This window comes from Saccopteryx leptura, chromosome 13 (assembly GCF_036850995.1).
Source record: "Saccopteryx leptura isolate mSacLep1 chromosome 13, mSacLep1_pri_phased_curated, whole genome shotgun sequence".
Taxonomy (NCBI): domain Eukaryota; kingdom Metazoa; phylum Chordata; class Mammalia; order Chiroptera; family Emballonuridae; genus Saccopteryx; species Saccopteryx leptura.
The window spans coordinates 1244900-1259267 of record NC_089515.1 but is presented as its reverse complement, the minus strand read 5'-3'; the positions used below and the strand labels follow the sequence as shown (position 1 = coordinate 1259267).

The 14368-nt window shown below is 52.8% G+C and overlaps 1 protein-coding gene across 7 annotated transcripts; it reads left to right on the top strand.

Moving 5' to 3' along the window:
- The first annotated feature begins 334 nt into the window (after positions 1-334).
- Positions 335-14337, top strand: MTG1 (mitochondrial ribosome associated GTPase 1). 7 transcript variants are annotated; one of them, XM_066355612.1, is made up of 11 exons: positions 335-497; positions 1580-1646; positions 4347-4449; positions 6928-7008; positions 7476-7532; positions 7822-7912; positions 9399-9460; positions 9966-10062; positions 10189-10270; positions 13678-13826; positions 14057-14337. In XM_066355612.1, exons 1-11 carry the CDS (start codon positions 386-388, stop codon positions 14161-14163), a joined length of 1008 nt encoding a protein of 335 aa, XP_066211709.1. In that variant the 5' UTR covers positions 335-385; the 3' UTR covers positions 14164-14337. The 7 variants fall into 7 exon arrangements, with proteins under 7 accessions (XP_066211709.1, XP_066211708.1, XP_066211707.1 ...); XM_066355611.1 differs by having other exon boundaries at positions 336-497; positions 1580-1657; positions 4358-4449; positions 14155-14337; XM_066355610.1 differs by having other exon boundaries at positions 337-497; positions 14155-14337.
- Positions 14338-14368: the final 31 nt, after the last annotated feature.

The window sequence follows — 14368 nt, the reverse complement described above, 5'->3', positions numbered from 1 at the left end:
CTTAATCACTAATGATCTGCCTATGTTAACATAATAACTGCAGTTAGTGTTTTCTACATTAAAATCTGGAATACTTGAAAAAGAAAGTGAGGATAATACATTTATGAGGTAAATTTAAAATATTTGAAAATTTCAACCAAGTTTGTAAAAAGGAACCCAACGGCACCGCTCGAGTCCCGGGATCGGCTCGTAGCCCCGCCCCTCCACGGCCTCGGGTACCGCCCCCTGAGCTCCGTCCGCCGTCTGAGGTAGCGCTGTGCGCACGCGCAGGTCTTGCCGGAACTTTGGAGTGCGGAACCTTCGGCTGGGGTCGCTGTCTCGGCGGAGAGTTCCGACGCTGAGCGGCCCCCGAGCAGCGCGGCGCGGCGCCCGGGACGGCGGCGCCATGAGACTGAGTTTCCGCGCGCTAAGCAGCGCCGTCCGCGCCGCCTGGCGGGAGAGCTTCCCTTTGGACGGTCGCGACGTGGCGCGCTGGTTCCCGGGCCACATGGCCAAAGGTGAGGTCCGGGCGGGAGGGCACCCGGCTGCTCTGAGGTCGCCCGGGAGCGCGTCGGGTGGCGGCGGCGGCGGCTTGACCCGCAGTGACCTGACCCCTGATTCCGAGCAAAGCCTCAGTTCCCACATATATATTTTAAAAAGTTATATTCCTAGATATTATTTTGAAGGAAGCAGGGGTGGGAAGGCGCTTTCCAAGTTGTGTCCAGTTGTCACCACTGCAGAACCTTGGACCGCAGTCCTCGCGTGTCCTAGGCCGGGCCGCTCTGCGGTTCTCAGAATCCGGCCCCAAGAGGCGTCTCAGACCGGCCCGGCCCTTCTCTGTGTCGGGGTCCCCGGGAGCCACTGTCCTGCCGCAGCCCTTGGGGTCGCCGGCCGTCACCGCGCATGGTGACCCGGGGCCCGCCGTGCAACTGGGCTCCTGCCAGAGCGGGGTCCCGCGGGGTGCACGCGGGAGGGCCGAGCCGGCGGCGGTGTCCCCGTCACTGCGCGGGACCCTGCGGGGGGCGATCTTGGTCCCCTCGGCCGTGTGCTCCTGTGAGCGGGGAATCCAGCCTGAGCGGGGCAGGTCGGTCCTGACAGCGGCAGCACCCGGGCACAGTATCCACCCGGGCCCGGGGAGCCAGTGAGGTGGCTTTATCTGCTTGATAGCCCAGACTGAGACCCATGGAGGTTAAGTCTATGGCTCGGAGTCGCCAGAGCAGCAGGTGGTGGAGACAGGGTCCGACTGCCCCTCAGGCACCGGTGTTGAAGGAGAGGTCCTGCCAACGGTTATCAGTTGGTACACTTAGAGCCTGTTACTCAGATCGGTTCTTTATAGGGTGTTTGTGGTGCTGTGTCCCCCCCCCCCTGTTTTTAGAGAGGGGGGTGCAGGAAGCATTAACTTGTAGTGGTTGCTTCTTGTATGTGCCATGACCAGGCAAGCCCCAGGTTTGAAACAGGCGACCTCAGCGTACCAGGTGGACGCTTTATCCAGGGCGCCAGGACAGGTGAGGCTGGTGTGTCACTCTTGACCAATCAGCTTAACTGTTGCAGCGCTCTTGAGAGGCCATGGACCCCTTGCCTGAAGTGTGGTGTTTTCCAGGGCTCAAGAAGATGCAGAGCAGCCTAAAGCTGGTGGACTGTGTCATCGAGGTCCATGATGCCCGGATATCCTTTGCTGGTTGTGATTTTGTGATATATTTAAAAAAATAAAATAAAAATCCATATTTGGTCATTGTCCCAGTTTCTGACATGAACTCCTAAAACCCTTGGGATTTCCTCTGTGATGAGAGACATAAAGGTATCTTTTGTTATGATAATAAATAGACTTTTGGAAAGCCCTTCAGGTTGGGGCTGGTGCCAGGGGAACCCCCCTGATCTGGGAGGGTCACTACTTTCAGACCTTACTGCCTGACCTCCAGGAGGGAAGAGAGGCAAAAGGTTGAATTGGTCTCCAATGGCCAATGATTTTATCCATCTTCTCTGTGTAATGAAGTTTCCATAAAACCTCCAGAGGACCCCCCTCTGGGGTTCAGAGAGCTTCCGGGTTGGTGTGCACATGGAGATTTGGGGGGAGAGGGGCTCCCATAGAAGACGTGGCAGTGCTGTGCCCTTTCCTCAGACCTTGCCCATGCGTCTCTCCCACCTGCTTGTCCTGCGCATCCTTTTATAGTCAGCCTGTGAGCTAGTGAGTAAAACATTTCTCTTCTTCCAGCAAATTAATTGAATCTAAGGAGCTTCATTTTATAGCAGATCAGTCAGAAAAGCAAGTGACAACCTGAACTTGACTGGAGTCTGAAGTGCGGTTCAGAGACAGTCTTTTGAGACTGAGTCCCTAACCTGTGGGGTCTGAGCCATCTCCAGGTCAGTGCTGTCAGAGTTGGGTTAGGTTGTGGGACACCCAGCTGGTGTTGGAGAATTGCTTGTGGTGTCGGGACACCCCCCCCCCCCCTTTGGAATTGGCTGCAGAATTGTAGTGGTGTAGGGGAGGCCCTTCTTCCTGTGCTTAAGGCTGCAGGAAGCAGTCCTGGCATGTCACCTTGTTTCCACCCAGCTCTTCTGCCTGGTCCCTATTCTGGTCTAGTCATCTACCACAGGGGCCTGTTGTAGATTTTGGCATTTAAAGCAGTGGTTCTCATCCCTCGTTACACATTAGAATTTTCCCCAGGAGGCTTTTTTTTTTTTAATTTATTTATTTTTTACAGAGACAGAGAGATAGACAGGGACAGACAAAAACGGAGAGAGATGAGAAGCATCAATCATTAGTTTTCCGTTGTGTGTTGCAACACCTTAGTTGTTCATTGATTGCCCTCTCATATGTGCCTTGATCGCAGGTCTTCAGCAGACCAAGTAACCCCTTGCTAGCGCCAGCGATCTTGGGTTCAAGCTGGTGGGCTTTTGCTCAAACCAGATGAGCCCGCGCTCAAGTTGGTGACCTCAGGGTCTCAAACCTGGGTCCTCTGCATCCCAGTCTGACGCTCTATCCACTGCGCCACTGCCTGGTCAGGCCCCAGGAGGCTTTTTAGAGATACTGATCTGAGCCCCTTCCTAGACCAGTTAATTGGAACCTCTGTTGTCAGGTCAGCCGTGTGTTTTCTGAAGCCCCCCGTTGATACACAACATCATTTGTCTCAGGCCTCTGCCTGTCTTGCCCAAGCCTAGTGTTTTGTAGATGGGATACGGAACCATGATTTCCACCTGTGCCTGAGGCACGAATCAGCAAGATGTTAGGATCTTGTTCAGTTCACAAATGAATTTACTTTCCAGACGCTGTTGTTCTGTTTGAACCATGTTTAGATTCTCTTATATGATGAAGGTTTTGGTTTGAGAGTTGTTACCATTTCTAGATTGGAAGATGAGGGACCATTTTCAGCATTTCAAAGGCTTGTTGGAACTTCTGTAATAAAGTATCAAGTTTCTTTATTGTGAGTAAAGGTATTATTTCATACAGTATCTCATGCCAGTCAAAAGTGTTTGCTGGCAGTTGACCACCTGATTATAATAAAAGCCTGTAGTTATTACTCACACTGTGGTGGGAAGACAGCCTTGGTCTTGTAGACTCTGCCTTCTTGTAGGATAGGCAAGAAGCCCTAACTCCCATGGTGCTGTGATGAGTCTGGGGGCCTCTGGTGTTCCAAGTTAGTACAGAACTGAGTAACCTCTTTGTTGTATGGGTGAAGACACGGTGGCTAACTGGGTGTCTAGACCCCGGACGTGCCTCACTTGGCCAGAGATGAAGCAGCAGGAAGGGCCTGAGTGCTCAGAAGAGAAAGATGAAGGCCTCCTGTCTTGCCTGTGTTGATGTCACACAAAGTGGGACCCTGCAGTGAGCGCATGGGCCCCTGGCTGAGAGAAAGATCTGGCAGTGGTAGTAAAGAGGTGGAACCTTCAGTGATAGTGTCCATGGGGGGCCTGTCTTCTTCGTGGTCACCAGGGGGCAGTGGTGGTCTGAGACGCACTAGTTGGGACTTCGTGGGTGGCACTTTTTTGAGTGATCAGCTCATTCATTTTGAACTTTCGTACCTTGGCAGCCAAACAATGATCTAGTTATAAAGCCTCCTACTGTAATTTGTGTTTTGTTTTTGTCACCGTCGTTCCCCCTTGAGAAGCCCTGTGAGACCACTGCCCTGACTGTGGCCTCATCTGCAGGAGGCAGCGTCAGTGGCTCCGTGGCCCTGAGGGGAGGGCAGCACAGGGGTTGGTGTTACAGGTCCAGAAGCGGGAGGTTGGCTGTGCGCTCACCCTGTGACTGGTCACCGGTTCCTTCTAAAGATTTCCTTTTCAGGGGGGTTACAATTTGGGCAACAAGACAAAATAAATAAGCTGGTTGGTAAAAGCTCTGAGGGATTTTTGCCTTAATTGTACCACATCCCACTTTCAGGCCGCAACCCTCTGTTTCAGGAAACCCTGGGGATTAAACCTCACTTGCTTGTCCTCAACAAAATGGACCTGGCGGATCTGAAGGAGCAGCAGGTGAGGCCTCTGTCAGCCCTGTCAGCACAGTGACTGCTGAGACAGACTTGCGTTCACTCGCCAGGAAGGCTGGGTCAGGCTTTCACCCTTTCTCTGCTCGCTTCCTCTGATGCTTAGTTGATGGTGCCAGTCATCCAGATGTGTGTCTCCCAGGGAGGGTGGCAGGATGTGCTGGAACCCAGCGCCCCACCTTGTGGTCTCTGCTTCATGTAACTCTGAGCACTTGGACTGTGGCTCCTGCGGCTGCGAAATTGACTTTCACGTTTTATTTTGTTTCAATTAGTTTAAGTTTCAGTGGTCGCACGAAGCTGTTGGCCACAGGCATGGACAGCACTGGCCTGGAGGTCACTTGTGATGGCTGTTTTTCCTGCAGGTGTCCACACCCACCAATTTCATGGCCTTCCAGGTCCCTGGCCTGGCCTGTAGGCTGCCTTCTGTCCACTGTGTGATCTGGAAGTTGAGGGCAGTCCAGGGTAGTGAATGGATTTCTCCAGAGCCAGGCAGGGCCAGGGGACACAAGTGACTGAGTGCAGAACATTTCCCATGGGCCCAGCGATTCTGGAATCTGTTTGTGAATGTTTTTAGTCACTTTTTTGCTCTGTTGTCAAATCCTTTGCAAAGAGTATGTGTTAGAATCTTCTGAATTCCCTGTTTTTCCAAGTTGGTGCAGTTTTTCCTTTTACTGCGGCAGCAGGAATGCATTTCAGGTTTCTTGGTAAGTTTGAGTTATTTAAACCCAAACCACAGCCTCTACCACAGGTTTCCAGGGAAACATCACTTGCTGAACCACAAGAAGCCTTCGTTCATTGAGAATTCCATGCCGGCTCCCTGCCCACTTCGGCCCACCTCTGGTTCAGTCCTTCCTGCTCTGTGAAACTAATGGCTTCACAAGCTGTCCATGGCTTTATCAGTTGAGCTTGAGTCTTATCAGTGACTGCTTCTGCCCTTTGATGCTAATTTTTGTAGAGTGCTTGGCGCACTAAGGGTACCTAACATCGGACACAGTGGTGTCTCACCTGATAGGGCGGCAGAGGGAATGTTTGGTCTCAGGTGCTGCTGCCCTGAGGTCTTAGAGGGGATCACAGAGGTGAGGCTTCCAGTGGTAGCTCTTTGTGCAGTGGCTGGGGACATCCTTGTGAATTTATACACTTGAAAGTGTGGCTTCAAATACATTTGTTTTAGCCTGTATCTTAATCTGTGTTATTATAATGAGTAACTGAAATGCATAATGAAAATTAACTGATTTAGGTCACTGTTCATTTAAGTATCAGTCATGTTTAGGTCAGTAGCTGATCAAACAGGACAGTGCTGGTTTTAACAAATATGACTCATAGGCTGATTTCACTTCATGTTAAGACCAGTAAACTCATATTGGCCTTAGTTTACTTTTAAACTATTCCATGTACTTTGTAATCCGATTGGGTTCAAACCTTAGAATGAAGTTCATTTTGTGAAAGCTCGTCAGAATACAGTACATAGGAGTGATGAGAAGACTGAAGACGAAACCATGTAATTAAGTGCTGGATGTGGCTTCAGAATAACCTAGTTTAGCCTCATTTTATAAAAAGGTCCTTGCCTGACCTGTGGTGGCACAGTGGATAAAGCGTCTACCTGGAATGCTGAGGTTGCCAGTTTGAAGCCCTGGGCTTGCCCGGTCAGGGCACATACAGGAAGTAATGAGTTGGTGCTTCCAGCTCCTCCCCACCCCCACTTCTGTCTTTACTCTCTCTAAAAATCAATAATAAAATCTTTTATAAAAAAAGAAGAAGAAGGGGGTCCTGGAGTCCCATGAGAGTGGGCCATGTATGCTGAGCACTCACCCTGTGGCCCAGAGCCTTTTGACGGAAACCAGGGCTCTTCCCTCCTGTCCTCACATGGAGCCAGCTGCTCTGAGCCACTGGTGGGGCCAGGTCACCCTCTGGAGCAGCAGTTCTCAACCTGTGGGTCACGACCCTGGCGGGGGTCGAACGACCAAAACACAGGGGTCGCCTAAAGCCATTGGTGCCGGGGTCGCGACCCACAGGTTGAGAACCGCTGCTCTGGAGTATCTTTACACTGCGCACGGCGCCCTGTGGCCCATATCTGGTGTCTGCCCTGTATCTACCCTGCATCTGCCCCATTTGGGCCTGATTCTCCTGATGTCCCCTCCTTGTGTGCCCAGCTGCAGTGGCTCTGACCCTGAGGGCATGCCTGGAAGTCTCAGATCCCTGGGCTTTAATTTTTTTTATAAAGATTTTATTTATTCGTTATAGAGAGGGGAGAGAGAGAGAGAAGAAGAAGAAGAGGGGAGGAGCAGAAAGCATCAACTCCCATATGTGCCTTGACTAGGCAAGCCCAGGGTTTTGAACCAGCAACCTCAGCGTTTCCAGGTTGACATTTTATCCACTGCACCACCACAGGTCAGGCGATCCCTGGACTTTAGTGTGGTGCACCATCCCTACTTTTATTTGGTATTTAAGACGGAAATGTCTCTTTCAGAAAATTATACAACACTTGGAAGGAGAAGGCCTCAAAAATATCATTTTTACCAACTGTATCAAGGATGAAAACATCAAGCAGGTGGGCTTTTCTGTTTTACACTTGAATGCTTCTGCTGAAGGTCGTCCGGCAAACTGCAGATTCTGTATTCTCATAGGAGGCAGAGTTTGGAGATGATCCATGGATTTGCTGGGGTTCCTGGGGCACACTCGTCTTGTAATGTCCAGAGCAGATGGGCCTGGACGGTTCAGTGGCCTGAGGAGCAGAGTCAGGCTGTAAAATATGCTCTGGGTTATAAGTGGGAACGACCTTTGGAGAGTCTGGGACCTTCCTGTTGCCAGTTGTGTGTGGAGAGTTTCACTGGCTGTCATCCTCCTCCTGGAGGAATGTCCTGCTCATTCATGTTGGAGGGACGGGAGAGGACAGGGCACAGGCGGTCCCTCGCTGTAGTGCAGTCTAACTCTGTGATGTGGGAAGAACCTGAGTGTCCACCTCCAAACCAGTGGAGAGCTGGTTTCCCCAGGAAGTGCCTGTGTGGTTTGTTGCAGATCATCCCAGTGGTCACAGAATTGGTTGGAAGCAGCTACCGCTATCACCGAGGAGAGGTTGGTTGGTGGGCCCAGGACTGACCCTGGACAGTCCCTCTTGCTGAGGACCCCGAGGCTCAACTGCTAAACATGGTGGGCTAGACCAAGCCCTTGGCACAAACAGCCTCTCTCCTCGGTGCTCCTGCTTTGCTGCAGGAAGGGTGAGGGTCGTCATTGTGGGCGGGACCTTGGCAGTGACCTTCCTTCTCCCTCAGCTGGCCTGGGCTCCTAGGTCCTATCTGGGCTGTTGGGGGTCCTGGTGGGGAGTCTGGCTGTGCCCCTGATGGCTGCTCTTCTGCCTCTATAGAATGTGGAGTTCTGCATCATGGTGATCGGTGTCCCCAATGTGGGCAAGTCCTCACTTATCAACTCCCTGAGGAGACAGCACCTCAGGAAAGGTACCCCCTGCCACGCCTGCTGATGCTGCAAGGGCCGTGTCTTTCCTGCAGAGCAGCGCTCTTGTCCTGGGACGACATCAGCCCCTGAGTCCCCGGCACAGTCCCCGGGCATAGTGTCCCAACACAGTCCTCAGCACAGTCCCTGGGCAGAGTGTCCCGACACAGTCCTCAGGCACAGTCCCTGGGCTTGTCTCTTTCACCAGAAGGACCCAGTTCACAGCCTGATGTGTGGTACACGGCGAGACAGAGTCCTTGCTGTAACATTTTATATTTAATTTGTTTCCACTGTTTAATCTGTGGATGACTTTTCTAAACTTTGGTGATTTTATCTTTTCATTTATGTACGTTTTTTGCTCCATTGTACTCAAAGTGTGATACAATGGATGGGGTTTGATGTCAGGGAGGAGTGGTCCTTTCTGTCAGGAGTGGAGGTTGCGTCTGGGAGCCCTGGGCTGTATCCTTGCTTCGTGCTGGTTCTGTGATTTTGAGGCACACAGGAGTGTCCACAGTACTCTAACTGTGCCTTTCCTCTTTTTTCTTAAGTATGTTCAAGTTTAAACCCCACCTGCTTTGGCATCACCCCCACATCAGCATAGTCTTTATTGACACTGCTCCCAGTCATGGCCCAGAGGCTGAAAACCCTGCTGAATTGTGACTGACAGGTGGCGATTCTGGTGCTAGGTAGAGTGTGGTTACAGTCATCTGTTTTTTAAAGTTTATTTTTCTTCACTTGTGACTTTAAAATAACAGTGGTATTAAGTTGTAACTAACATTCCCCGCTTCCCCAGCCATGGGAACCTGGAATCTCCTTTCTGTCTCTGGACCCATGAATGTAACACTTCCTTGGACTGTAATCACATGTATCTGTCCTTCTGTGACTGGCTGATGTCACTGCGCTTAATGTCCTCCAGGCCCACCCAGGTTGTGACAGGTGTCAGAACTCCCTGTCAGGCCGAGTGATGCTGCGTTGTGTGGATGGCCCACACTGCACACCATCCGCCAGTTGGCACACCTGTCCCTCTCTGCTCTCCGGTTGATTTGATTGATTTGGCAGAGGACGCAGTCTGCCTCGGCCAACAACCGGAGCTGGGCCCCAGAGCTGCCCGTGTCAGAGCACAAGCAGGCCCTCGGTCAGGTCAGCCCCATGGATGGGCCTGCACTGGGCGGTGCTGTGGGGCATTTTTCAGGGTGCAGACTTGGCTTGGGGGTGCAGGGTCAAGTCTAGGAGGGAGGGAGGTAACTGCCGAGAGGAGCAACTATGGTCTGACCTTCGCAGGGAGGCCCTGGCCTGTCTTTTCCTCAGCAGGTTTCGGAGTACTTTCCCAGGCATGGGGGAGGCAAGTGCGGGAACCTGATCAAAGGGGTTGCTGCTGTGAGCTGGTTTGGGGCTGAACTCAACACGTTTCCATGTGCTTCATTGCTTTTCCGTAAACAAATGTGCCAGGGGTGTTTCATGTATATTTGACGGCCTCTTTTTGCCCTGCAGGAAAAGCCACCAGGGTGGGCAGTGAGCCTGGAATCACTAGAGCTGTGATGTCCAGAATTCAGGTAGGGGCCTCGGCTGCAGGGCCCAGATCTCCACACAGACGCCGGCACCTCCTGAGGGCTTGTGAGGTGGTGTGCCCATCTCTGTCCTTGTCCTCGGGCTCCGTTCCCACTGAGCACCTGCCACATACCAGACTCTGCACCAGCCTCACACAAGACTTATGGGGAGGGCACGCTTGTCCCCTTTTACAGATGAGCAAACTGAGGCACAGAGGAGTTGTACCACAGCTTTCAGGCCAGAGCCAAGTTGTGCCCCTCTCAGCCACGTGTCCATGTCCGCAGTCCCCTCCTCCTTGGAAGAGGTGGGGCGATGGGGACTGTGCTGCTATCTCCAAGTGAAATGGGAGTGGAATCCTGTGGGGAAGCCTATAGTGTGTGAAAATGCCCCGACCCATTGGGTCAGGTTCATGGGGGTCTGCTGCTCAAGGGGCCATCCAGCAGAAGGGCTGGTGGGAGGGGCTGCTCGAGGCTTCCTGAACGCTGAGCCGACTACCTTCTGTACCTGCAGGTGTGTGAGCGGCCGCTGATGTTTCTGCTGGACACTCCTGGGGTGCTGGCTCCTCGGATTGAGAGTGTAGAGACAGGCCTAAAGCTGGCCCTGTGTGGTGAGGCACCCTCTGGGTTGTGCCATTCTAACCCTCAGTGCAGAGCGGTCAGGTCTGGGGCATGGCCTCCTTGCAGCCTCTGGCTGAGACCAAGGGTGTCCACTCACCCTTGGTGCCTGTTTCCAGGAACTGTGTTGGACCACCTGGTGGGGGAGGAGACCCTGGCGGACTACCTTCTCTATACCCTCAACAGGCACCAGCTCTTTGGGTAAGTGTGGATGGGGCAGCAGGTCCATCTCTCCTGTCTAAGCTTAGTGTGAAAATGGCACCCTTAGGCTATTGGAGACAAACAACAGCGAGTCATTTAAAGTGTATAGTTTGATACAGGTTTTGACACACGGATACATCTGTGAAGCTGCTTTTTGGTCCCTCTTGTGCCTATCCCGCACCCCGGGGACCATCTGCTCTCTGTCCTTTTCTAGAATTTCTTATGAATGGCTCATACAGTGTGTCGACTGTTTCCGACTGGCCTGTGTTATAGCGTCTGTGGGTCTCCCCTGGTTCTTTTGGTTTCAGTGACTTTGTTGCCTTCTGTTTTTTGTTTCATTGATTCCCGTTCAATCTTTGTTATTTCCTTATTTCCTCTTTGCTGGTGTTGTATATTTGTTACCAGTTACGAGGGGGTCCTGACCTCTGACCACAGTGTGTCTCCTTTGCTTTGTGTATTTCAAAGCTCCTTTGGTGCAGAAACATGTCGTGAAGTCCTCTCAGTGACTCAGTGCCTGTGTCACTGATGTCACCTTCTCTGCCCTTCATAGTGTTCTCTGCCCTGACAGCTGCTTGTCTGAAACCAGCAGCATCACCACCCTGCTGGGACCAGTGCGGGGACTCACTTGTGCACATTTGTGTTTGTATTTTAGTTCCCTGTGTCTCCCTTTCACACCCCTCTCTGTCTCTGTTGGTCTCTTTGGCTGTTTTTTAGATTAACCGGACACTTTATGATTCCACTTTGTTTGGAGTAGGTGCCTTGCAGTTCACAGACCTTCTCTGAGTGATGTCATAACATGTCACCCACAGCGTGAACACCTCACTAGAGTCTGTTTCCCTGTTTTTGTCCTGACCTTTGGGGCATTGTCCTATGTCTGTCTTTTGTGTATTTTATAAACCCTAGGCCCACTGACCGTTACTGTTTACACAGAGATTTAAAGTGTAAGAAATACACGAGCTATTTGTGCATCGCTTTCTGTCTGTGGCCTCCTCATTCTGCTGTGTGGATGTAGGTTTCTACCTGGTATAACTTTTGCCAGAGGATCTCCTTTGACGTTGTTAGTCATGCTGGGGAGGCATTCTTGGAACTTGGTTGTCTGAAGGTGACTTTGTTTCACCTTCATTGGCAGATGTGTGCCCTGGATGTGGAGTCGCAGAGCGACGTCTTCTGGGGGATGCAGCCCCCACTTCTCGCCTGTGTTGCTGAGGAGGGGTCAGCTGTCGTGTTTGGCTGCTGTCAGGTCTCTCGTGGTCACACTCTTGAGCCATTCAGACAGTGGTTCTGGTGCACTTTTCTTTTTTTTAATTCATTTTAGAGAGGAGAGGGAGAGACAGAGAGAGAGAAGTGGGGGAGGAGCTGGAAGCATCAACTCCCATATGTGCCTTGACCAGGCAAGCCCAGGGTTTCGAACCGGTGACCTCAGCATTTCCAGGTCAACGCTTTATCCACTGCACCACCACAGGTCAGGCCTGGTGCACTTTTCTTTAGCTTCTTGCATTTCTGGATCTGTCTGTGGCTTTGTGGTTTTCATCCTGCGTGGGTAATTTTTTTTTTTTTTTTTTTTTTTTGTATTTTTCTGAAGCTAGAAACAGGGAGAGACAGACTCCCGCATGCGCCCGACCGGGATCCACCCGGCACGCCCACCAGGGGGCGACGTTCTGCCCACCAGGGGGTGATGCTCTGCCCCTCCGGGGCGTCGCTCTGTTGCTACCAGAGCCACTCTAGTGCCTGGGGCAGAGGCCAAGGAGCCATCCCCAGCGCTTGGGCCATCTTTGCTCCAATGGAGCCTCGGCTGTGGGAGGGGAAGAGAGAGACAGAGAGGAAGGAGAGGGGGAGGGGTGGAGAAGCAGATGGGCGCTTTTCCTGTGTGCCCTGGCCAGGAATCGAACCTGGGACCCCTGCACGCCAGGCCGACGCTCTACCACTGAGCCAACCGGCCAGGGCCCTGTGTGGGTAATTGGCAGTTATCGATTTTCCCGTTGTCTGTCTCCTCAGGACAGCAGTGACCAGGTGCTGGTGCAGGCCTGTGCCCTACCCAGCAGTGCTCCGTGGGTCCCTCCCAGCGTGTTCTGTAGCATGTTCCATAGCACTCACCCTACAAGTTCGATGCGCGTCACCCGCATTCGCTGTGTCTCCATGTCGTCAGCTGTGCATGGTGGTCATAGCAACCAATTTCAATGTCTTTGTCAGCCGATCCTGACACCTGATTGATTTCCTCATGGTGTGTCTGTTTTCCTGTTTTGCAAGCCCGATCATTTTTGCCTGGATGGTAGGCATTTTGAAGTTTACTTTTCTGGTGATAGCTGTCTTTATATTCTTGTTTGGAAACAGTGTGGTCCTTTGAGGCCTGTGGGTCCAGAGTGGTGCCCCCGACTGAGGCTGGGGCGTCCCCTCTGCAGCGCCTGTGGGTCCCAAGTTCTCTGTGTTTCTGCCTCTGGTCATGGGAATTTCTCTCCTCTGCTGAAAGTTTGCTGTGGCTTCTGCAGATTTCTGGAATTCTCTCTCTGGTTCTCTTGTGTGACCTTTAGCCACCTTGGTCCCCCAACACCATCTTCTTCTTGGGCTCTTCAGGGTCTCAAAGGTCTCAAGTACTGAGCTGGGCTGTTTGTGGGTCTGCTGACATTCTTCACGGACTAACGTCTGGTGCCTTGAAACCAGTGGTTTGTATATTTTTGGTGGTTCCTTCCCTTTTGGTTATTTCAGATGGGGGTTATTCCAGTCTCTTTACTCTTATTTTTCATGGAATTGGAATTTCAAATTAACTTTTTTTGCTTTATTTTTGTGAAAATCAGTTTGGACTCTGCAGCTCTGCAGTGTTTCTGGGAATTGTAGCAACTGAATTCCTGCAGGTGGTGGGTCTCAAGTGTGTGGCAGTGGCACCCTCCTCAGGGCTTGTTGTCCTCCGGGGACGCGGTCTCAGAATTGTGGGACAGGAACTGTGGGGTTGCTGTGCTTGGGAACTTGCTCGGCGCCTGCCTCGGGACTCCGTCAGTGCCTGTGCACCTCTGGGCCATGTCATGCATCACCGCGCAGTTCTTGCAGTGCTGGTTGCGAGTTGGTCGTGTGCCTGGGGCTCCAGAGGATGCTAGACAGCTGGCAGGAGAAAGTGCAGGGGACATTGTCCTGATCTTGTGTGGTTGCTGCAGCCACGCATGCAGCCTGAGCGAGTCTGGAGTGGCCTGCCCAGGGTGGAGTGGATGACACCCATGAATAGCAAGTGCTTTGCAACCTACGGCTCTAATGGGGGAGCTGGCCATGGCTACTGAGGACAGATGTGACTCTTCAGTGGGTCCTCATGAGGTCTGGCCCCCATGCCCACACCACAGCTAGTCACACTCACACCATGGTCACCACACCACAGTCACCCACCCCAGGATGGGTCACTAGAGCCGGGCGTGACCTCACAGGCAGCCCTGGCTCCTGCTGGCGGTCGCTCTCTACAGGTATGTGCAGCACTATGACCTGGGCGAGGCCTGCGATGATGTGGAGAGTGTGCTGAAGCGCGTGGCCGTGCGGCTGGGAAAGACACAGAAGGTGAAGGTGCTCACAGGCACAGGTGAGACATGGGGTTTGGGGACTAGCCCATCGAGCAGGCCTGGCAGTCTGGGGGTGACATCCTGGGGACATGCGTCTGCCCTGGGAGCAAAGGGTCTGGAGAGGGAGGGGCTCTTGTCCAGCCTCCTTGCCGTGGTCCCGGTGGTGCTGGGTGCACTCTGTCCACTCCTCTGAAGCCTCAGAAGCTCACTCTGTTTTCTTTCTGAGCAGGCGTGATGCCTATCTCCACAGGTCCACCTCAGAGCCCGCGTCCCTGGGGGCGAGCAGGAGGGGTCTGGGCCTGCCCTGTGGGGAGGCTCCTTCCTCACCAGACCCTCCCGTCCTCCCAGGTGATGTGAACGTGACCCAGCCCAGCTACCCCGCAGCAGCCCGTGACTTCCTCCGGACCTTCCGCAGCGGGTTGCTGGGCCCTGTCATGCTGGACCGGGATGCCCTGTAGCGCTCCCCCCCAGCAGACCCCTACCAGGCCCTCAGCCCCAGAGATGTGTAGTGTCCCACAACCTCTCATCTGGTTCTGACGCTCAGGGCTCCCTCTCCAGTGGC